This window comes from Scyliorhinus canicula, chromosome 5 (genome assembly GCF_902713615.1).
Source record: "Scyliorhinus canicula chromosome 5, sScyCan1.1, whole genome shotgun sequence".
Classification (NCBI taxonomy): domain Eukaryota; kingdom Metazoa; phylum Chordata; class Chondrichthyes; order Carcharhiniformes; family Scyliorhinidae; genus Scyliorhinus; species Scyliorhinus canicula.
This window is the reverse complement of record NC_052150.1, coordinates 169,829,274-169,853,908: the sequence shown is the minus strand read 5'-3', so window position 1 is coordinate 169,853,908 and position 24,635 is coordinate 169,829,274. Positions and strand designations below refer to the sequence as shown.

At 45.5% G+C, this 24,635-nt stretch overlaps 1 protein-coding gene across 7 annotated transcripts in view; it reads right to left on the bottom strand.

Annotated features, from left to right (window-relative positions):
- LOC119966423 (voltage-dependent L-type calcium channel subunit beta-2-like) overlaps window positions 1–24,635 on the bottom strand; it is a 461,782-nt gene that overhangs the window by 166,872 nt on the left and 270,275 nt on the right. Inside the window, exon 1 of one of the 7 annotated variants that reach the window (XM_038798054.1) lies at window positions 1,193–1,697. The exons of the other annotated variants lie outside the window; for them this stretch is intronic. Coding sequence (XP_038653982.1) covers window positions 1,193–1,225 — 33 coding nt within the window. The 5' untranslated portion in view covers window positions 1,226–1,697. Of the gene's footprint in view, window positions 1–1,192; window positions 1,698–24,635 lie in introns of those variants that run through there. 7 annotated transcript variants of the gene reach the window in all.

Below are 24,635 nucleotides of genomic sequence, written 5' to 3'. Positions count from 1 at the left end.
GCTTCAATGAAGTTACTGTGAAAAGCCCCTAGTCGCCACATTCCGGCGCCTGTCCGGGGAGGCTGGTGCGGGAATCGAACCGTGCTGCTGGCCTGCTTGGTCTGCTTTAAAAGCCAGCGATTTAGCCCAGTGAGAATATATTCAAGAGGGAGCTGGACGTGGGCCTTGCAGCTAAAGGGATCAAGGAGTATGGAGAGAAAGCGGGAGTGGGGTACTGAATTTGCCTGCGCAGCCATGATCATATTGAATGGTGGTGCAGGCTCAAAGGGCCGAATATCCCACTCCTGCATCTATTTTCTATGTTTCCATGTTTTCAAGTTGACATGCAGACTCTCGGACAGAACCCAGAAATGATCCTGATCCAAAACACAAACATTACCCTGGGTTTGAATCAAACCCAAACCAATGGGATGTCTGCAAGCTGCGAAGTTTCACACATGAAATAAGTTGGAAAAGTCTTGATCCAATTTGTTATTTCTTGTACACAACACTGGCAGCAAATTCAGCAATTACATTTTTACTCCATGGTCCAAGACTGCAGCAGACACATGTTTCTGACTGAGCTGGAGAAACTTTCTTCAGCAGCTCAACATTCCATAGCGGACTTGGAACTATGTTCCTTCACTGTCACTAAGACAAAGTCCTGGAACTCCCAACAGCACTGTGGGTGTACCTACACCACATTAACCAGTGATTCATCCATTCAGCTCATCACCACCTAGGACAGTATGGACTATAAATGCCACCCTTGCTACAATTACTCACTTCCCACAATTGAATATAAAAAAGGGAACTTGTTCCATTTTCCAGCATGCCACTTAACAGGGGCACACAAGGAGCAAAAGGCTAGACTTCTGTCTACTCCCAGGCGCCAATACTTGATAAGATAATAATTTCTCTGAACGGAGATTCAAATATTATAATTAGATCCAATCCAAAATGCTTCAAAACTCAGTCTTTACATGATCGTACTGTGCAACTAAAATGGATTTTCTTTCCAAAACGAAATGTTATGATCAAAATGATGAAATAACTGTGGCTGTAAGAATGAAGTTCAGAAAAAAAGTTCAACAATACAAGTATAGACTCCCTGAATAAAACTGCATGCAACAAAGCGCTGGCAATGGGGGTGCTTTAAGTATGTGCAACGTGTGTTTTACATCCCCACCCACGCACCCCTTCCCTTCCTTACCTCCTCAGGCTCCTCCCGGCCGTACAGGTACATGTCGCCGCTCCCAGAGCTGCTCTGCTAACCGGCAGCTGCTCTCATGTGGAGTGGCGGGGCAAGTCAATACAAAACAAAGCCCACTTTCCCTCGACTTCCCTACACTTTTGTTTCAGGCTGGAAAAGGCGGCTCCAATCTTATCAAGTCTTCTTCCTCCTCCTGTTAAGTCAGCTGGCTGTGAATTTCCGGCTGAAAATCCCCCCGAATGCCGGCCAGCAGAGCTCCCAGCCTAATCTTGTGTCAATATACAAGCGGAGTGTGGAGAGGCAGACCGACACAACTTTCCTGCGATTCCAGCCGAGAGCCTGGTCATCCTCTGACTGCGGGAGCACTGTTAACAAGGCTCCGTCCGTCAAACTGGCCAATCCTCAGCTCGCTGCTCAAATAAAAAACACAAGTTTCACTCCAAAGCCCCTTTGTATTAACCCCAAGCGACCACAGCTCTCCCGCTTTCCAGAGTGGAACACTGTGCGTGAGTTCAACAGCAAAGCCCGTAAGCAGCTCTCATACCGCTAATATCACCCCGCTTTCCTCAGTATAATAGTCACTTCCACTCCCTTCTACCTCTTCCTCCTTACTCTGCACACAGTCATTGGTTCACAGCAGCAGGAGCAGCGGCGCCTGGATCAGTGGAACGTGGAAAGGTTGACAGAAGCAATTGTTTGTGCAATTGTTGTGCAGCTGAAGATCACGTTGTGTTTCAATGACTAGCAATGGCTTGGGAAAGCAACATTGATGTTGACGACAGCCTCCGACTCATCCTTTTAGTCACCATTCTCAGTTGCCTGATTATATTTTTAGTTCATGAACATGAATTATCCTCAACTAAAAATAGTTAAGCGGCGAACTGCTGTGGCCAAATTCCTGGGATCCAGAGTTAAATCGTCACAGAATATTTACGCAAACAAGTCCGGAGAGAACAAGGGAAAATCACATTTTTGAATTGTCCCTGAGCTAACTGCTGGAGCAGCGTTTTTCTAACTTCCTCCTCCCCTGCGACCCAGTTTTACCAACCGGCTGACCTTCGCGACCCACACCGGCCGACCTTCGTGACCCATTCAGGTCGACCTTTGGTATCCCCCATATGGATAGCACTGCAGCCTCACGGCGCCGAGGTCCCAGGTTCGATCCCGGCTCTGGGTCACTGTCCATGTGGGGTTTGCACATTCTCCCTGTGCTTGCTTGGGTTTCTCCTCCACAACCCAAAGATGTGCAGGGTAGGTGGATTGGCCACGCTAAATTGCCCCTTAATTAGAAAAAAATGAATTGGGCACTCTAAATTTTTTTTTAAATTGCTTACTTTTAACGTGATAAGTGAGCCTGCTTGCTCCTCATGATCTCCCTCCAATCAGGTTCACAGGAAGAGAAGGCGATGCACATATCAGGTGCAGAGTTCAGTGGTTCGTTTGTGTTGTCTTCACCTTTGTGAGAATAGAAAATCCAACCTCGCATATGTAGGTCGTTGTGAAGGGCAATAGCAACGAAATGCTTGTTTTGGGTTGCAGGGTTAGGATGGAAGTGAGGGCTTAAGTGGGTTGGTGCAGGTTCGATGGGCCAAATGGCCTCCTTCTGCACTGTATGTTCTATGGTCTATATACTCAACATTGGACACTCCGAGGAGACCCTACTCTAGAATGCTGACAGCCTCATTGACTTGTGGCGTGTTTTTAATGTGCTGACACAGGTGAGGCGCAGAAGTCCAGTCTCTTCATTTTGCGTCAGTTGTAAGCTAATAATTGACTCTGTGGTCTCAAACTCAAAAGATTTTTCTCCTGCCACTTCTCTCTCAAAATCTGAAACTTCTCTAGAAAGTAGCAACAAAAACTGTTGATCAGTGCAGCTGGATGCGATTGAAAAGACTTGCCAGTCTATTGGCAGTTTCCTAACTAACACTGTTTTCTTTGATGTGTCATAGCAGTGTGGGGAACATGTAGTAGTTTTAGCTCTGTACTCGCACTTGCCAAACGTCCAATGACTTTTGGAAAGCATCTATTTCTTCACAGTGCCGAAAGCAATCATTATCCTTTCCTTGCAATTTGAGGTTTGGTTAATTGAGAATTGAAAAGATTTAAGACGTAGTTAGCATCCAAGTTTCATCACCAAATGAGTCACCCAGAGGATGATTTCTCAAGGTGGAAGCATGGATTTGACACGTCAGTTCGTAAACTCTGATAAGCACCTGACCCCTTGACAGCCAATATACCTCTGTATGGAACAATAAATGTGTGTGCTCTGCCCCCATGTCAAAACACAGAGCCTCAAAATGCCTGGTATTGAGTGCCTTGGTGTAATGAAATTCACAAATTTCATGATTCCTTTCAACGCCACTTCAAGATTGGATGGAATTCCTTTTGATGCCAATGCTTCACGGTGAATGAAACAATGATTCCAAACAATGTCCTAGAACATAGAACACTACAGCGCAGTACGGGCCCTTCGGCCCTCGATGTTGCGCCGACCTGTGAAACCATCTGAAGCCTATCTGACCTACACTATTCCATTTTCATCCATATGTCTATCCAGTGACCACTTAAATGCCCTTAAAGTTGGCGAGTCTACTACTATTGCAGGCAGGGCATTCCACACCCCTACTACTCTCTGAGTAAAGAAACTGCCTCTGACATCTGTCCTATATCTATCACCCCTCAATTTAAAGCTATGTCCCCTCGTGTTGGTCATCACCATCCGAGGAAAAAGACTCTCACTGTCCACCCTATCTAACACTCGGACTATCTTATATGTCTCTATTAAGTCACCTCTCAGCCTTCACCTTTCTCACGAAAACAACCTCAATTCCCTGAGCCTTTCCTTGTAAGACCTTCCCTCCATACCAGGCAACATCCTAGTAAATCACCTCTGAACCCTTTCCAAAGCTTCCACATCCTTCCTATAATGTGGTGACTAGAACTGCACGCAGTACTCCAGGTGTGGCTGCACCAGAGTTATGTACAGCTGCAGCATGACCTTGTGGTTCCGAAACTCAATCCCCCTGCTTATAAAGGCTAGCACGCTACATGCCTTCTTAACAGCCCTATTAACCTGGGTGGCAACTTTCAGGGATTTATGTACCTGGATGCCGAGATCTCTCTGTTCATCTACACTACCAAGAATCTTGCCATTAGCCCAGTACTCTGCATTCCTGTTACTCCTTCCGAAGTGAACCACCTCACACTTTTCCGCATTAAACTCCATCTGCCACCTCTCAGCCCAGCTCTGCAGCTTATCTATGTCCCTCTGTATCCTATAACATCCTTCAGCACTATCCACAACTCCACCGACCTACGTGTCATCTGCAAATTTACTAACCCATCCTTCTACACCCTCTTCCAGGTCATTTATAAAAATGACAAACAGCAGTGGCCCCAAAACAGATCCTTGCGGTACACCACTAGTAACTGAACTCCAGGATGAACATTTGCCATCAACCACCACCCTCTGTCTTCTTTCAGCTAGCCAATTACTGATCCAAACCGCTAAATCACCTTCAATTCCATACTTCCTTATTTTCTGCAATAGCCTACCGTGGGGAACCTTATCAAACGCCTTACTGAAATCCATATACACCACATCAACAGCTTTACCCTGATCCACCTGTTTGGTCACCTTCTCAAAAAACTCAATAAGGTTTGTGAGACATGACCTACCCTTCACAAAACCGTGTTGAGTATCGCTAATCAACTTGTTCTTTTCAAGATGATTATAAACCCTATCGCTTATAACCTTTTCCAACATTTTACCCAGAACCGAAGTAAGGCTCACAGGTCTATAATTACCAGGGTTGTCTCTACTCCCCTTCTTGAACAAGGGGACAACATTTGCTATCCTCCAGTCTTCCGGCACTATTCCTGTCGACAAAGACGACATAAAGATCAAGGACAAAGGCTCTGCAAACTCCTCCCTGGCTTCCCAGAGAATCCTAGGATAAATCCCATCTGGCCCAGGGGACTTAGCAATTTTAGAAAATGTCAAAATTGCTAACACCTCCTCCTTTTGAACCTCAATTCCATTTAGCCTGGTCGACTGAACCTGAGTGTTCTCCTCGACAACATTGTCTTTCTCCAGTGTAAACACTGACGAAAAATATCCATTTAATGCTTCCCCTATCTCCTCTGATTCCACACACAACTTTCCACTACTATCCTTGATTGGCCCTAATCTTACTCTAGTCATTCTTTTGTTCCTGATATACCTATAGAAAGCCTTAGGGTTTTCCTTGATCCTATCCGCCAACGACTTTTCGTGTCCTCTCCTCGCTCTTCTTAACTCTCCCTTTAGGTCCTTCCTGGCTAACTTGTAACTCTCAAGTGCCCTAACTGAGCCTTCATGTCTCATCCTAACATAAGCCTTCTTCTTCCTCTTGACAAGTGCTTCAACTTCCTTAGTAAACCACGGTTCCCTTGCTCGACAACTTCCTCCCTGCCTGACAGGTACATACTTATCAAGGACACGCAGTAGCTGTTCCTTGAAAAAGCTCCACATTTCGATTGTACCCATCCCCTGCAGTTTCCTTCCCCATCCTATACATCCTAAATCTTGCCGAATAGCATCATAATTGCCTTTCCCCCAGCTATAATTCTTGCCTTGCGGTATATACCTATCCCTGCCCATTGCTAAAGTAAACATAACCGAGTTGTGATCACTATCACCAAAGTGCTCACCTACATCTAAATCTAACACCTGGCCGGGTTCATTACCCAGTACCAAATCCAATGTGGCCTCGCCCCTTGTTGGCCTGTCTACATACTGTGTCAGAAAACCCTCCTGCACACACTGCACAAAAACTGACCCATCTATAGTACTCGAACTATAGTATTTCCAGTCAATATTTGGAAAGTTAAAGTCCCCCATAACAACTACCCTGTTACTCTCGCTCCTGTCAAGAATCATCTTTGCAATCCTTTCCTCTACATCTCTGGAACTATTTGGAGGCCTATAGACAACTCCCAACAGAGTGACCTCTCCTCTACTGTTCCTAACCTCGGCCTATACTGCCTCAGTAGACGAGTCCTCAAGCGTCCTCTCTACCGCCGTAATACTTTCCTTGATTAACAATGCCACACCCCCCCCCCCCCCCCTCTTTTACCATCCTCTCTGTTCTTACAGAAACATCTAAATCCTGGAACCTGCAACAACCATTCCTGTCCCTGCTCTACCCATGTCTCCGAAATCGCCACAACATCGAGATCCCAGGTACCAACCCATGCTGCAAGCTCACCCACCTTATTCCGGATGTTCCTGGCGTTGAAGTAGACACACTTCAAACCAGCGTCCTGCTTGCCGGTGCCCTCTTTCGAACTTTTAACCCTATCCCTGACCTCACTACTCTCAACATCCTGTACACTGGGACTACAATTTAGGTTCCCATCCCCCTGCTGAATTAGTTTAAACCCCCTCTCCTGACCAGCTGTCTCCTTAATCCTTATCATAACGCCATTCATTTTCACAGTCATGATGGCTGCCCTATCGCTTGTGATCCCTCTGCAATTAACTCAGTCAAGCCTACACATTCCAACCATGTAACTATTGTTACAGACGCCTGGTCAGAGCCCAACAGTGGTTAAGACACTCGACCAAAATCACAAATGTTTTTGATTTTTAAAAAATATTGTGTGGAAAGAGCTACCCCTACCTACTGTCATAGCTTCCAAAGTCAGATTGGTCTTCTTGAAAGTGAACCATCAGAAAGTGACGGGTCCTGACGGGGTCCCTGGACCTGCACTCCGATCCTGCGCAGACCAGCTGGCAGGTGTGTTTGCGGACATCTTCAACCTCTCCCTATTCCGTTCCAAGGTCCCCATCTGCTTCAAGAAGATCACCATCATTCTGGTGCCAGAGAAGAACCAGACAATGTGCCTCAACGACTATTATCTGGTGGCCTTGACATCGATCATTATGAAGTGCTTTGAGAGGTTGGTCATGAAGCACATCAACTCCATTCTCCCAGGATGCCTAGATCCACGGCAATGCGCATACAGCCACAACTGGTGCACAGCAGACACCATCTCCCTGACCCTACACTTATCCCTGGAGCATCTCGACAAGAAGGATTCCTACTCCTATTCATCGACTACAGCTCTGCCTTCAACACCATAATCCCAGCCAAGCTCATGTATCAAAGATCCAAAACCTAAGACTTGGCTCCTCACTCTGCAACTGGATCCTCAACTTTCTGACCCATAGACCACAATCAGTACAGATAAACAACACCTCCTTCACGATAGTCCTCAATACTGGGCCCTGCAAGGGTGTGACTTAGCCCCATACTATACTCCCTGTACACACACGACTGTGTGGCTAAAGTTGGCTCCAACTCCATCTGCAAGTTTGCTGATGACATGACCATAGTGGGTCGGATCTCGAACAATGATGAGTCAGCATACAGGTGGAAGATAGAGAACATAGTGTAGTAGTGTAACGACAACAATCTGTCCCTCAATGTCAGCAAAACGAAAGAGCTGGTCATTGACTTTAGGAAGCAAAATATTGCACACACCCCTGCCTGCATCGATGGAGCCGAGGTGGAGATGATTGACAGCTTCAAATTCCGAGGTGTAAACATCACCAACAATCTATCCTGGTCCACCCGCTGCCTGGGGAAAGCAGGCAGCATTATCAAAGACTCATCTCACCCGGCTTATTCACTCGTCCAACTTCTTCCATCAAACAGGAGAAACAAAAGTCTGAGAACACCCAGTATCAGATTCAAAAACAGCTTATTCCCTGCTGTTACAAGACTCAACGACCCTCTTATGGATTGATCTGATCTCTTCACACATCTTCTCGAATGAGCAGTGCAACACTCCTGTTTGCTTCACACAATGCCTGTGTCTATGTACTTACATTGTGTATTTATGTTTCCCAATGTTTTTTTTCCCTTATGTATGGAATGATCTGTCTGGACTGGACGCAGAACAATACATTTGACTGTACTTCAGTGCATGTATCAATAAATAAATCCAATCCAAGATCGATTCACTCCAATGGTGATTGTAAAAATAACTAAGCCCTATTTCTTATCCAAAGAAAACTTTATTAAAACAAAAGAAAAACAATCTTTAAACTTCAAACCTTACAAGAACAGCTTACACGTCATCTTTTAACCCTAACACACAATTTCACATTAAACAGCATGCAACAGGCAGGCAACAATGATACTTGCATTGACAGAATATATTCCTGTTAGACATAGACATAGAACATAGAACAGTACAGCACAGAACAGGCCCTTCGGCCCTCAATGTTGTGCCGAGCAATGATCACCTATACTCAATCCAACGTATCCACCCTATACCAGTACCCCCCCCCCCCCCATTAACCTTATTTTTTTTAGGACACTAAGGGCAATTTAGCATGGCCAATCCACCTAACCCGCACATCTTTGGACTGTAGGAGGAAACCGGAGCACCCGGCAGATTTGCATGACATCTCCCGGTGGCTTGCCAAATCTTATTTCCTCTCTGAGGATTATTTTCTCTGCCTGAGCTCCACTCAGCCCCTCAAACAATGGCTCAATCTTCAGGTGTACAGACTTGAACTCAGCATTGCCATCTGGACTTTTGATTGCCCACTCTAGGGCCTTGCTATGAATGTGCAACTAACCTCCAATTTATGGATAAAAGAGGCCATCAGATTCTGTAATGGACTAATAGCTGGTCAGATCATAATGTCCCAGAGGACAATTGATCTTGAGTGAGTCATCCCATCTGAACAGGTATACCCTGTTTATTCCCATAATGTAACTCAGGCCAGGTGTGGGTATATACCTCGGACTCAGTGCTAGCAGTTTTACCCTCAGTCTGTTAACCCCTAAATTGTCCACTGCATCTTCGATCCCATTTCTGGATCCAATTTCATAACTTTTCCCTAATGTAACACTAATTAATGCTTCAAATATCAGTCGTGTTGGTTGGTAATGTCAGGCAGCACAGAAAATCCTCAACAAATTCATTGTGCCAAACATACCTAAGGTTGCACAAACTGAAACATCTGCACTTTCATCCAGTTGAACTGAGAACTCCTGTGCTGACTGTAAATGAAAAATACGCTGGGCTTCTAAATTCTCAGCAATATCACAAACTCGAAGAACTATTGTGTTATCATAAGTGGGAGGCATTTCAATTTTTCAGCTGACCTCTCATTTAGGACTGTATGAATCATGTCTAATGTTGCAGGGAGAATTAATCTCTCTGCTACAGTGTGGGGCATTTTCTCTTTAGCTACACGATAAGCTACCATGTAAGAGGCTGATTGTGCTTTGTCATTCAATATAGCATTTCTACGAAGGACTTCAGCTGATGATTTAAGTTCTCGCTGCATCCTTTGAAATAAAATATAGAGGCTTTTCTTCAAACTCGCCATGCTTAGGCTTCAAATGCCTTTGATGTTTTGAGGGTTTGAAACTTTAATTCGCCAGCACTTCCCTGCACATACCACACATGGGCTTTGCATCTTGATTTGCATTGGCACAATTAACAAAGCCATACCTCAAGCAATGATCTTTATACTGCTTTGTTCCTGATTTCAGTTTCTTCTTAATGGGTTGTTCACCACATGCCCTGGATCTCTGTATACAAATCACATCAGCATTGCTTTGTCCTGCCTCTCCTGAACAGCTCACACCAGCAGATTCAGTTGTGAGATACTGGATTATTTGAGTCTCTGGCCCTCTCTTCCTTATTAAAAAATGATTCATCTTCAGTTCTCCACAGTCCTGTTGCTGGCTTGCCAACAGCTATAAAATGGAGGAATCTCTCCTCCGTGATTTCACGTCCAAAGCATGGACATACAGAGTGCATGATGCCAGTGTGCGTGCTGGGCACATGACCTGTTCTCTGACACCATTTCTAGCGGGAAGACTCCATTGCTTGTTTTTAAAGGACGACATTCTCAAGCTAAAAGTCGGTCATGGCCAGCATTCGTAAAAGCCGGTCATGGCCATTGGGTGGTTCACCTGCGATCGGAAATGCCGCGACTGATCGTTCTGCAACCCTTCCGACTCCCACCCATGACCATCCACGGGTTGCAACCCAAAGCTTTAAAAACCCTGTGCTAGAGAATAGCACCCTTCACAGCACCCACACACTATATCATACCAGCACTTAAAACAAACATTTCTTGTCTTTTTTTGTCCCTTCTAAATTTTCTCTACAATCATTCCTGAATATATTAACTTTTGAAGGGTATGGTTCCAGAGACCCCTGTGACTTACCTGAAGTGGTCATTGTGAGATGTGAATGGGACAGTGAGCTTTGACAAAAGAGTCACCCAGACGCAAAACGTTAGCTCCCTTCTCTCTCCAGAGATGCTATCAGGCCTGCTGAGATTGTCCAGTATTTTCTGGTTTTGTAGTGAATATGACCAGGCTGACTTCATCAGGCCAATTTGATCCTTGTTTTTCCACTTTGCATGAAGTGTCACTAGATAGAAGAGGGAACCCAGCTGACTTGCTCTCTTTCTATCTGCCACTTAGCCCCCAACACCACCTTGTCCCCCACCACAGCACCTCCCACCAACAAACATCCCAAGAGTATTGTGTGGCTTAATTGCAGCCACAGATGTATTCCGAGTTATGAACTAACTGGGATTAACTCACTACTCCCTCTGTTTAACATTACACAATGTTAAGAGTTGGATGATCCATTGGGTTGTCACACACAACTGTAATAGAGATTTCAGGAAGAGTATATAACAATAAAAAGATGTTTACTGTGAATTTTGGTCCATTTTGCAACATTCTTTGTAACATGCAAAAGGTTCACTACATACGTTGCTTGGCCAAGTATATTGGGCGCAATTCTCCGCACTCACGATGGGGCGGAGAATAGCGGGCGGCGCAAATTTTTACGGCGACGCTGGTCCGACGCCCTCCCGCTATTCTCCCCCCCCCCCCCCACGAATCGCTACTCGCCGTTTTTTTACGGCGAGCAGCGATTCTCCCCTGGCCGATGGGCCGATTTCCAAGGCCTTCACGGCCGTTTTCACAAATTTTAATACACCTGCTATACAAGTTCGTGAAAACGGCGGCAAAGTGCCGTTCTGCACAACCATGCCACCGATTGGCACAGCCGCACCACGTTAAGCCCGTTAAATTCGTTAAGCCCGCGATGCCGTAGTTCACGAGGCCGCGATGCTAGCCCCGACCGGGGAGCAGAATCGGGTCCCGGGAGGGGGCGAAGGCTGCCATGAAACACGGCCGTTTTCGTGGCAGCCTTCACGACTCTCCGCCATTGCGGAGAATCGCGCCCATTGTTTTGACTGAGAATTTCTCGGACGTTAAACTTAAACAAGGAATGTTCACGTTCTAAATCTGGCTTTATTTCCAACATCTATTGCAGGAAGGAAGCCGAGTGCTTGATTTCTGACTCTCTCCCAGCTCTTTGTACCTGGTTTAGCACACTGGGCTAAATCGCTGGCTTTGAAAGCAGACCAAGGCAGGCCGGCGGCACGGTTCAATTCCCGTAACAGCCTCCCCGAACAGGCGCCGGAATGTGGCGACTAGGGGCTTTTCACAGTAACTTCATTTGAAGCCTACTCGTGACAAGAAGCGATTTTCATTTCATAGGCCTCGGCTCCAGGTAGCCAATCCCCACTGAGTTTATATGAAGCTATTCCAAGCTCTGTTACCTATCTTAACTGGGTTACAGTAAAAGCACTGTTACCAGCTCCTGTTCTCCTCCAAGTTGTTGGGGCAGCACGGTAGCATGGTGGTTAGCATAAATGCTTCACAGCTCCAGGGTCCCAGGTTCCGTTCCCGGCTGGGTCACTGTCTGTGCGGAGTCTGCATGTCCTCCCTGTGTGTGCGTGGGTTTCCTCCAGCGCCGTATTTCGGGCCGGGTGGGATTCCCGCCACGCCGGTCAGGGGCCATTGGCAGCGCCCCCCCCCCCCCCCCCCCGGAGATTCACCAGGCCCCGATGGGCCGAGCGGACGTCCATTTTTGGCTAGTCCCGCCAGCGTGGGTTACGCATGGTCCCACACGGCGGGACCTGGCAGATAAGGGGGCGGGGGCGGCCCCCCCACGGTGGCCTGGCCCGCGATTGGGGCCCACCGATCTGCGGGAAGGCTTGTTCCGTGCGGGCACTTCTTCCTTCCATGCCAGCCCCTGTAGGGCTCTGCCATGGCCGGCGTGGAGAAGAGTATGCACCAAAATACGACAGCCGGGCATCATGACACTGTTCCGCACATGCGCAAACCCACGCTGTCTCTTCGGCGGCAGCTGGATCGGCGCCAACCCCTCTGGCGTCCATCTAGCTCCCGAGACAGATGAGAACTCCTCACCTTGATGCCGGAGTTGTCGGCGCCAGTTTTCCTGCCGCGTGAGGACTTAGTTCCTGGAAGAGAGAATTCCACTGGTTGTTTTCATAAAGTACAGTTGGTACTCCAGCAAAAATCAGTGTCTTTTGAGGAGGAAGATGCATGCTTGTGTCAGCGGGAGAAAAAGAAAATCAGTATCAAACTGCTGTCTCACAGTGCCAGGGACCCAGGTTCAATTCCAGCCTTGGGTTAATGTCTGTGTGGAGTTTGCACTTTCTCCCAGTATCTGCGTCGGTTTCCTCCGGGTGTTCCGGTTTCCTCCCACAGCCCAAATATGTGCATGTTAGGTGGATTGGCCATTGTAAAAAGGTTAGGCGGGGTTACAGAGGTAGGGCAGGGGAGTGGGCCTAGGTAGGGTGCTCTTTCGGAGGGTTGGTACAGACTCAATGGGCCGAATGGCCTCCTTCGACACTGTAGTGATTTTATGATAAACTCGTGAGTAAACAGGAAAATCAAAAAATGGTACATAAATTCCAACATCTCTTTCACAAAATGATAAGGAGCCATTCTGAAATTTTTGATACAGCTCTCGGAATTTCTTTGCTTAATTTCCATGGTGAGAAGTTCAAGCCTCAATTAGACTCTGACTAGTTCTGGCAAGGAGTCATCCAAACTCAAAACCTCAGCTCCGTTCTCTGTCCACAGATGCTGTCAGACCTGCTGCGATTTTCCTGCATTTCTGTTTTGGTTTCAAATTCCAGCATCCACAGTAATTTGCTTTTATCTCAATTAGACTGGACTTGTGTAGAGCAGGAAAGACACAGAGTGTAACAGAAGTTCCTAAAATAGTCATTCACATATTATCAATTTAAATAAGTGTTTTAAAGAATGATTGGTCAAAACCGCTCCCTCAAAGTAGCTCCATTTCAGTGTGTAAAATCTTTCTGCAACTTACATGCCAATTAGTCTGACCCGTTTCAACCTTATAGCTTTCACTATAACTTGTGAATGTTGGAGTTCAGGGGAAATCAGCTGCACACAGGCACGACAACAAATTGCCAAAAGTTGGGAAATTCTGGGCTTAGCAAGAAACTGGAAATAATATCCAACATGTCCTTGCCAGCCTTGACAACTTCTAATTATTCACTCATAATCACACTCCAGACGTATCCTTCTTTATTATGGCAGACTTGATAAGGACAGTTTTCTTTTCATGGAATTAGAGATAATTTGATCTCCTCTGTTTTACCTTTCACCTTTGTGCACCTTCCGCAATATTGACCATGTTTCTTGGGTATCTGGATATCTTCACCAAATCCTCTGGCTGCTTCCTCCGGTTGAAGCCAATACTATATAGCCTTAGCATTATGGCCACTGAAGCTGAGCCTTCAACACCTATCCAAACTAGCACATCCAGAACACTGGTTGCTTACATCCCAAGATCGTTCCTTTGCTGCAGAATCACTAATCCATATTTCCATCACCTGAATGCTGACTTCTCTAATGCTCTCTTCTTCAAAGTCCTCCTTGATAAACATCAACAATCCACAATTCTACTGCTCTAGTCTTCTCCCATACAAAATCCTGCACACCCACCATTTCAGAACTTCCCTCAAATATTCTAGCTTTGTAAGCACTTCAACTGGAATTCTAAATCCTTGTCCTCATTTCAAATCTTTTCACAAGATCTCCCCATCTGATATGGTCCAATTATTTTTTTATTCATTCATGGGATGCACGGTAGCACAGTGGGTAGCATTGTTGCTTCACAGCCCCAGGGCCCCAGGTTCGATTCCCAGCTTGAGCCTCTGTCTGTGTGGAGTCTGCACGTTCTCCCTGTGTCTGCGTGGGTTTCCTCCGGGCACTACAGTTTCCTCCCACAAGTCCCGAAAGACATGCTGTGAGGTAATTTGGACATTCTGAATTCAACCTCTATGTACCCGAACAGGCACCGGAATGTGGTGACTCGGGGATTTCACAGTAATTTCATTGCAGTGTTAATGTAAGCCTATTTGAGACAGAGTTTATTGCCCTTCCTTAATTGTCCAAAAAAAGGTTGGGGTGAGCTGCCTTCTTGAACTGCAGTAGTTGATGATGTTTAGACATACCCATAGTGACGTCAGTAGGAATTATAGTATCTTACACCTTTACAGAAGAATCAGTCTCAGCTTCAACCTCAGGAAGACTCAAGTCCTTTACCAACCTGCCCCAGGGCAAGATCCCTCCATAAAGATGAATGGAGATATTCTACCAAACATGGAACATTTCCTCTACCTGGGAGTCACCTCTCTTCTAAGTTTGACAAATGCGGAAATCCAGCATTTTATCCAATCCGCGAGCACCTCCTGCAGACACCTAAAGACGAGAGTCTTTGATGACTGCGACATCCGTGCTGACACCAAGATCCTCACATAGAAGGCAGCTGTCCTCCCAATTCTTCAGAAACCCAGACGCCACCTCAAGGTCCCGGAGAGGTACCATAAACACTATCTGGGATGGGAGGATAGATGTACTAACATCAGCGTCCTTGAAGGTGCCAAGAGCACCAGTATCAAAGCCATGATCATCTGAACCAACTCTGCTAGACCGGCCCTGTGTTTAGGATGTCAGAGTCTTGACTCCAAAGCAAATCTTCTTTGCCCAACTCAAGGAAGATTTCTGAACAAAGACACCCTGAGGCCTTAACTCAAGAAATGCAACATAAATGTCAATGCCCGAGAGATCCTTGTTCAGAAGAGACCTACTTGGAGGAACCTTCTGATTGAAGGGACACAATTCTTTGAAGACACCAGATGCAAGAAGAGGCCTGGAAAAGGAGATTGAGAAAGGAATATGAGCGATCTAGGGTCCAAGAGCCGATCCCACCTCCTGGAAACACATGCCAAGTGTGTGGTCAAAGATGCGGCTCTAGGATTGGGCCATCAGCCATGCAAGGACCCACGGAACCCATGACTAGTAAAACAGAGTTCTTAGGTGGACAATCATACTCGTTAGTCAGTGATCACTGAAGTAGCCAACAGGATTTTAACCCGTGGTGGAAGTATAGTGGAACAGCCATTTAATGGCCAACAGAAATAGGAAGTTTCACCTCAGAGCCCAGCCAACCAATCAGGCAGCCACCAGCAGTTCTCCAGTACCAGCATTTCCAGTGGTAGGGGTGGTCACTGCTAGTACTGCAGTGAGAAAGGCATGCTGCATTGCTGCCGGGACTAGAGATAAGTTGCACTGGGGCCAGGCTGGAGGTAGGGGTCCAGCGGCCTAGCATAGATAGGTCAGTATGAAGGGAAATTGGCAGGATGGGGCTGGGTGGAGAATGTAATTGAGACATTAATAAAAGAGATCACAGAAATAACAATTTATTATAATTATTTAAATAGGTCAATTAGATAAAATCAACAATTAACTTCAGTTTTTAGAACATAATCCTCTCCTGAGTTAATGGTTGATTGATCTTGGCTCACAGCCAAGTTTTGTCAATGGCTCAATATTGATTTGCACGCGATTTGAAGCCTCTTGTTATTTATACTTCAATGGTCAGTCTGATTGACATTTTTATACGAATGTAGGAACGATAAAAGAAGATTTTTGAATCGGTATTTTTTCTCTACCTCAGCAGTCCCAAACTTGCCATTGTTATTACACGTCTCATTGGTTGGGCACATACTGCATACTGGGTGAATGGGCATGGAAGGGGCATGAGTTGGCATGGACAGTATGGGGAGGCCATGGGGTGATGATGGGCATGAATTGGCATTGAGTAGGCATGAATTGGCATGCTTTGGCATAGAAGGTGCAAGAGGCCATCAGGGTTGGGGGGGGGGTGGCTGCTGAGGGTGTGTAAGGGGTGATGGCTCGAAAGCCTAACATCTCAAAATACAATTGAGGCAAAGCATTAGAGAGCTGAGGTGGGCTTTCTAACCAACCCATCTTAGCAATCATCCAGTCCTGTGGCTGGCGACACTCTGAATCTGAGGCTGGCTGGTCTGACTCCATCCTGTATCTGTACCCCTGGAGTAAAAATGGGGTGTATTTAACCAAAATGGGACCAGCAAGTCAGGAAATTTCCCAACTCAAGCTACTTGCCTCATTTGCCAAAGTCCAACCCTCTACACTAATCATAGAAGTACATAGGATACACCCATCAAATCAGGCCATTCAACCCAACCACTCCATGCTGCTACTTATGCTGCACTTGACCCATCCTCCCACCTTTTCTCATTCTAAATCTACCATCATAACCATCTGTTCCCTTCGCCCTCATACTCTTTTTAGTTTCCATTTAAATGCATCAACACGATCTGCTTCGACTGCAACCTGTGGCAGTGAGTTCCACATTCTTACCTCTCTTTGGGTAACAAAGTTTCTGCTGAATTCCCCTTGGATTTCTCAGTGACTGGTCTCTGGTTTTGCCCGTCCCCACAAGAGGAAACATTCTCTCGGTATCCACTCTATCAAAATGTATTATTTTACAGATCTCTATTAGATCACCCCTCAATCTGGTTTCCTCCAGCGAAAAGAGAGATAGCCGGTCTCCTTTCCTGCTATGTTAACCAACATATTCTGGTATCAGCAGCTGCTAGCGAGGACGGAGAATTTGTTGCTCAGCTAAATCTCCCATTCACTCCAGCGGGATCGGAGAGTGTCGCTGCCGAGAACGGACGAAGAATCCTGCCCATCATCATTGTAAATCTTCTCTGCACCCTTGCCAATGCCTTTACATTCTTTTTAAAATATGACATCAAATGCACTCAGTACTATAAATGTAGTCCAATCATGGATTGATACAGTATTAGCATAATCTCCCTATTTTACAATTCTATTCCTCTCGAAATAAAGCCTAGTCTAGGTTTGCTTTTTTACAGCTATGCTGACCTGTGGCACACCATTTTAGTGATTGGTGTATTTGTACTCCAAAATGTCTTCTGTTCCTCTACCCCATCTAGACTTGCACCTGCCAAGTAATTTGTTACTCCGATCAGAATGTACTATCTCACTCGTATAGATGCACTACCGAGCCAGAGGTCCCTACATCACTTGAATGAATATTTGAAAAAGATCTGTGTCAAACTTCATCTGCCAATTATTTTCCCATTCTGCAAACACAGAAACATAGATAAGATAATAGGAGCAAGAGTAGACCATTCACATTGGTATTGTGAAGGGAAGGTTGTGCCTCACTAACTTGATTGAGTTTTTTGAGGAGGTGACAAAGATGATTGATGAGGGGACAGTGGTGGATGTTGTTTACATGGACTTCAGTAAAGCCTTTGACAAGGTGCCTCATGGCAGATTGGTGCAAAAGGTGAACTCACACGGGATCAGAAGCGAGGTGGCAAGATGGATACAGAACTGGCTTGGGCACAGAAGGCAGAGGGTAGCAGTAGAAGGGTGTTTTTCTGAATGGCAGGAGTGACTAGTGGTTCAATAGGGATCTGTGCTGGGGCCTCTGTTGTTTGCAGTATATATCATCGATTTAGAGGGAGGAAAATATAGCTGGTCTGATTAGTAAGTTCGCAGATGACACCAAGGTTGGTGGAGTGGCAGACAGTGTTGAGGATTGTCAGAGGATACAGCAGGACATAGGTAGGTTGGAAACTTGGGCAGAGAAATGGCAAATGGAGTTTAATCCGGACAAATGTGAGATAATACAGTTTGTTAGGCCTGACAGAGGGGAAATATACCATAAATGCCAAAACTCTTAGAAATATAGAGAGTCAGAGATCTGGGCGTGCAGGTCCAAAAAAAAAATCATTGAGCTTAAATTCCACCATCTGCTATAACCATATTCCCTTTAGATTACCCATCCAATGACACTACAACGCAATAGATTAGTGTGCTTTTAAAACTATAAAGTCCTTAAAGTTCAATTTTAAAAAAAAATTAAAATATGAAAGAGTGACCATAGAAGAGTGGCCGTGAACTACCATCATTTGTCATAAAAACACATTTGGTTCACTACTGTACTTTAGCAAAATAAATCTGTCATCCTTACCTGATCTGGTCTAGAATCATAGAATCCCTACAATGCAGAAGGAGGCCATTCAGACCTGAGTCTGCACTGACCCTCCGAAAGAGCACCCTACCTAGGCCCAAACTGCCACCCTGTCCCCATAACACTATCTAACCTTTTGGACACGAAGGGGCAATTTAGCGTGGCCAACTACCTAACCTGCACATATTTGGGCTGTGGGAGGAAACTTGAGCAGCCAGAGTAAACCCACACCCACATGGAGAGACTGTGCAAACTCCACACAGGCAGCCACCAGAGGTCGGAATTGAACTGCGGTGAGGCAGCAGTGCTAACCACTGTGCCACCGTGGCCTATATGTGACTCCAGACAATGCAATGTGTTCAACTCTGAGCTGCTATCAAGGGCAATTAGCTATGGGCAAGAAATTCTGGCCTTGCCAGCAATATCCCACGAATGAGCACACAAAAAATGCCATATTCTAAACTGTTGAATAATGAATCAATAGTAATTAGATCATACAGAAACAGCCTTTACTACCTTAAAAACAGTAACATTTTTCTCACATATATGTTTGGAATCATAGCAATAGGAAGCAATACTTTCAAAAATATCAAGTTGCATGATTTTTTGCAAATGAAAACAACCCAAATTGCTTCTCTTTTCCCCATAACGTACATTTCGGATAGCCAGAATCATCTTCGATGCTTACCCCTTGTACATTAATATCATTGTTAAAATTTGGCTATTCTACAGGGGCTTTGACTTATGCATCAATCATAGTCTCGATTTGTTCTGTACACTTAATTAATGCTGACAATTCATAGATTAATCCATTATAATCCCTAGGTGGCTTTCCTGGCGAGCACACTGCATTAGCGTTCCAAGTCATTGGTAGCTTTAAGTAGTAATACTTCTTAGCCAACACACTTGGAAGCATCTTTCCACCATCAAAGGTTTCTACTTTTGGCTAACTTCAAGTCATAGAATGGGTAAAGACCAACCAGAAGGAGGCCATTCAGCCTGTTCTATCAGTGCCAGCCCTCTGCAAGAAGAACTCAGATAGCTTCAACCCCCTCCCTTTTCCTCAAAGCCTTTAAATTTTCTCTCTTCAGATAACCATCCAATACATTTTTGTATGCCATGATTGAATCTTCCTCCATCACACTGACTGACCGTGTATTCCAGATCCTAACAGTTAGCTGCATAAGAAAGTGTTTCCTCATATTGCCTTTCGTTCTTTTGTGATGCAACTTAAATCGCTGGTTCATGATACTTTCATCAATGGGGACAGTTTCTCCCCATCTACTCTTTCCAAACCTGTCAGGATTTTGAACACCTAGCTTCTCCTATTAAGTCCTTCAGCTCCAGAACCATTATTGTGAATCATTTCTGCATCCTCTCTAATGCCTTCACATCCTCCCGAAAGCATGGTACACAGAATTGGACATAATACTGTGATTGAGTTTGAAGCATTGGTTTATGAAGTTTCACCACAACCTCAACTGCTTTTGTACTGTATGGCCTGAATTTTCCAGCTGCCCATCATGACATAAATGCCACTGGAGACCCAAATCTGGAAATCCCACCCCTGAACTCAGCAAGCGCCATTTCACCATCTACAAGGCAGAAGTCAGGAGTGTAATCGAATACTCTCCACTCAACTGGATGAGTGAAGCTCCAACAACACCAGAAGCTCAACACCATCCAGGACAGAACAGTTTGCTTGATTGCTCCCCCTTCCATGAACATTCAAACCCTCCACTACTGACGAACAGTGGCAGCCGTGTGTCCTATCTACAAGATGCACTCCAGTACATCACCAAGGTTCCTTAGACAACACCTTCCAAGCCCGCGACCACTACCATCTAGAAGGACAAGAGCAGCAGATATCTGGGAACCCCACCACCTGGAGGTTCCCCTCCAAGGTCACTCACCACCCTGACTTGGAAATATATCGCCATTCCTTCACTGTCGCTGGGGCAAAATCCTGGAACTCCCTCCCTAATAGCACAGTGGGTGTACCTACATCTCAAGGACTGCAGTGGTTCAAGAAGGCAACTCACCATTACCTTCTGTAGGGCAACTAGGGATGGGCAATAAATGCTGGCCTAACCAGAGAAGTCTACATCCTGGAAAATGAATTTGAAAATAGGTATTTACTGAGATGATGAGATGGACAGCTAGTTTGCAGATTCCTGGTTCAGTGAGGGAGCTGTACATGTTTAAAGATCCAATTTGCACTAGTGCGATGCCCAAAACATACTTGTGCACGTTAGACCTATCAGCAAGAAATTCTGAAGTTAGCTAGAGTTCTTTGGAGAGGGAGGGTAACCTTTTGGTTATGTCCAGGGACACATTTTGGAGAGGTATGGTGCCCTTTGGGAATAGGCAAATACTGTTGGAGGTTCTTAGAATCATGCATAATTGTCATAAATATGCATAAAAGTAAACAAGTTCAGTTAACCGGTCAAGATCATAGGACTACCAAGCTGTCAGGGGAGCTGTCAAGGGATTTGAATCTCCTGGCCTTTTAATTGAAAGAAAAAGCAGTCTGCAGTATTTCTTTTTTAAAAATCAGAGCTTGTTGATTTGCTCAGTTTGTTTATGTAAGCTTGTGAGCTATCATTATAAGGTTTGTGCTGCATATTTCATATCCTATCATTGTCACAGTACGGGGCCTGTCAGTTAACAGTTTGATTGGCAAGTCTTTGATGTGGGGCTGAAAATAATAATGCATTTGTTATAAGAGCTTAAGTAGTTGAAGGAATTTAAATGTGGTGAATGGGTTTTTAACAGAGTATGTATCTTAAATATTGAATTCATCAATAGGCACTTAAAAATGTATTTTCTTTCCGCTCAGCATGGGGTCCGATGGCTGGATAGTGGGGGAGTAGGCACGGCAGTACAAGGGAAAAGGGTTGGCATGAGTTGGAACTGAGTTGTCATAGAAACTTTAAAAGGTCCATGATGCTGGGTAGAGGGGCATAGGTTGGCATTGAGAATATAAGACACTATGGGAATGGGTGTGGGTGAGAGAGAGGCTAATTTTTTATTTATTTTAAGATGGGTCAAAGTGCTGGATCGCCAAGGCTGCTCTATTACCGAGCACACCTCGGCACCTGCAAGCCTCTGTGTTGCGTCCAAACTGTTTCCAGAGGCGGTGGACCAACTTCCATTGCGCTCCCCTCAACCCTCTTGAGAATGAAAAATGTCTGGGGCAGTTTTTCAAGAGTTGGATTTTTGAAGCCAAGAATTCTTCCAACTCTGCTTTCCTTGCCCAGGAGTGCAAATTCAGGCCAATGCCTGTAATTTTGACCACCCAAGATTCATTGACTACTTTGTTAATCTTCCAAATCACCATTTAACAAATTGTTGAATGATGAGATTTCCCTCTCCTCCTGCACTCCATTTAGAATTGCGGCCTTTATTTGACATTACGTTTCCTTATTCTTCCCTCCAAAATTACTTCACTCTCCTCTGCATTACATTTCATCTGCCTCGACCTTTTGCTATACGTGGTCGACCTGGTCCCACCATGGGTGATATAATGGAACTGTAAATGGGCCTGGGCTACTTTTCAGGATATAAACTAAACTTGGAAAACAGGGAGTGTTTTTCAGTGAATCCTTCTGGGAAGGGAGCCAATCTGGAAGTGCTACCATTTCACATTGTGGGTTCCAACTTTGGGGTTCAATTAGCCTGGGATTGGGCACAACTTCATAAACTGAATTCCACTAGCTTAGTGGATAGAGTCAAGACCAATCTGCAAAGATAGGATAACCTTCCCCTGTCCTTGGCAGGCCGGGTCTAGTCGATCAAGATGAACATTTTGAAGTGACTTGTGTTTTTGTTCTAATCTTTGCCAGTTATCATTCCTAAATCCTTTTTTGGGAGGGTCGAGAAGTTGATTACATCCTTTATATGGATGGTCAAGACCACGAGGATTCGTAGGGCAGTTCTTCAGAGGGAAAGAAAGGTATTTGGCATTGCCGAACCTGATTTTTACTATTGGGCAACTAATGCGCAGAAGCTGTTGTGTTGGTGTAATGATCTAGGAGCCAAGCGGGTGTAAATTAAATTGAGGATGTGTAGGGGGTCCGGTTTGTGGGCATTGGCAACGGCTTTGCTCCCATTGTCACCGACTAAGTTTTTGTTGAATTCGATGGTTATTTCCATTTTGAAGATATGGAGACAATATCGCCAACATTTTAAGCTAGGGTCAGTGTCAAAGCTAGATCCCATTTGTGCCAACCATCTGTTGAATGGAGAGATTAGATAACACGTTCTGTGGGTGGTTGGGAAGGGAAGGGGCTGGAGAGAGTGGGTGATCTGTTCTGGAGGGGCGGTTTGCCAATCTGGATGAATTGAAGAAAAGTTGAGCTCTTGGGATCATATTTATTCAGATATCTTCAAGTTCGCAACTTTCTGAAACAGATGTTCCCGCCATTCCCTGTGGCGCCACCAACAGCATTAATGGAGAGGGTTCTTTCACTCACAGGGTCGGAGGAAGGGAACACTTCCGACATTTACGGATGGATTATGTCGGCGGATTCGGTGTCAATGGAGGGTGTTAAGGCTAGGTAGGAGGAAGAGTTGGGCCCATATTAGATGATCAGGTGTGGAGTGAAGCCCTTTGCAGGGTAAACTCCACGTCCTTGGTTTCATTCAAAATAAAGTCGTTTTCAGGATACACCGGGCCAAGTCAAGAATTAGTCATTTCTTTGTAGCGATGGAGGACAGGTGCAAGCACGTTTCAAAAAGTCCAGCTCACCACGGTCACGTGTTCTAGTCTTGTCCTAAGCTTGTGGGTTTTTGGATCTCCTTCTTTAGCACCATGTCGGCGATTCTGAAGATTGAGCTGGAGCCCATGTCCTTTCATGGCCATATTTGGAGTCAGACACGCCAGAGCTGCAGACGGGCACGATATCCTGGTCTTCGCCTCGATTGCCCAGAGGCAAGTACTGCTGGGGTGGAGGTCATCATCTCCACCCAGTGCCTCAGTGTGGCTGGTAAACCTGATGGAGTTCTTGCACAGCGACAGGAGCAATCTATCGGAGATGGCAGCCGTTTATTGTTTATTTTAAGGAATTGGTCACCTATAGCTGTTGGGGATGGGGGGGGGGGGGGGGGGGGGGGGGGGGGAAGGGATGTCAGGTTGCGCGAGGGTTTTGTTTTAAGTATGTATTTGTGTTTATTCTTGTTGTTCTGTATTATATATAATGAAACATTTGAATAAAAACATTAAAAAATATAGATACATTACGTTCTCCTTTGCACAATCACAATACTTCAAGTTGTGTGTCATCTGTAAATTTTGGATTTGTGCCCCGTACACCCGAGTCTGGATCATTAGAAAAGCACTGGTCCTTGATCCTTGAATTTGGCTTCGGGGAAACCCCTTAAATATCTTCCTCCAAGGGCAGCACGGTGGCCTAGTGGTTAGCACAACCGCCTCACGGCGCTGAGGTCCCAGGTTCGATCCCTGCTCTGGGTCACTGTCTGTGTGGAGTTTGTACATTCTCCCCGTGTCTGCGTGGGTTTCGCCCCCACAACCCAAAAATGTGCAGAGTAGGTGGATTGGCCACGCTAAATTGCCCCTTAATTGGAAAAAATAATTGGGTAATCTAAATTTAAAAAAAAAATATCTTCCTCCAGTGCCGCACGAAATAACAGTTTTCATATTTGTGTTAAAACGCAGTGCAGATTTACAGTTTCTTTTAACAAACAATTTTATTGAGCTAGTTTTTGGCTTTGTAAACAGTTACAGACATCAACAGAAAGAAAGCAAAAAAGGCAAAAATGTACCATGTACTTTCAATACTTCAATCGTAACATATTGCACAAGCCCGCTCCTCTCCCACCAGTACAACCCGCCATTTTGTCCCTCCTACTCGACTCTACTCTAACCCCCCCCCCCCCCCCCCCCCCCACCCCCCCACCCCCTGCTGACGCCCACTCTCCCGCAAAGAAGTCAATAAATGGTTGCTACCTCCGGGCGAACCCCTGTACAGAACCCCTCAAGGCGAACTTAATTTTTTCCATACCCAGGAAACTCGACATGTCCGCAAGCCACAACTCAGTCTTCGGGGGCTTTGAGTCCCTCCACGCCAATAGTATTCGTCGCCGGGCTATCAGGGAAGCAAAGGCCAAAACATCGGCTTCTTTCTCCCCCTGGACTCCCGGGTCT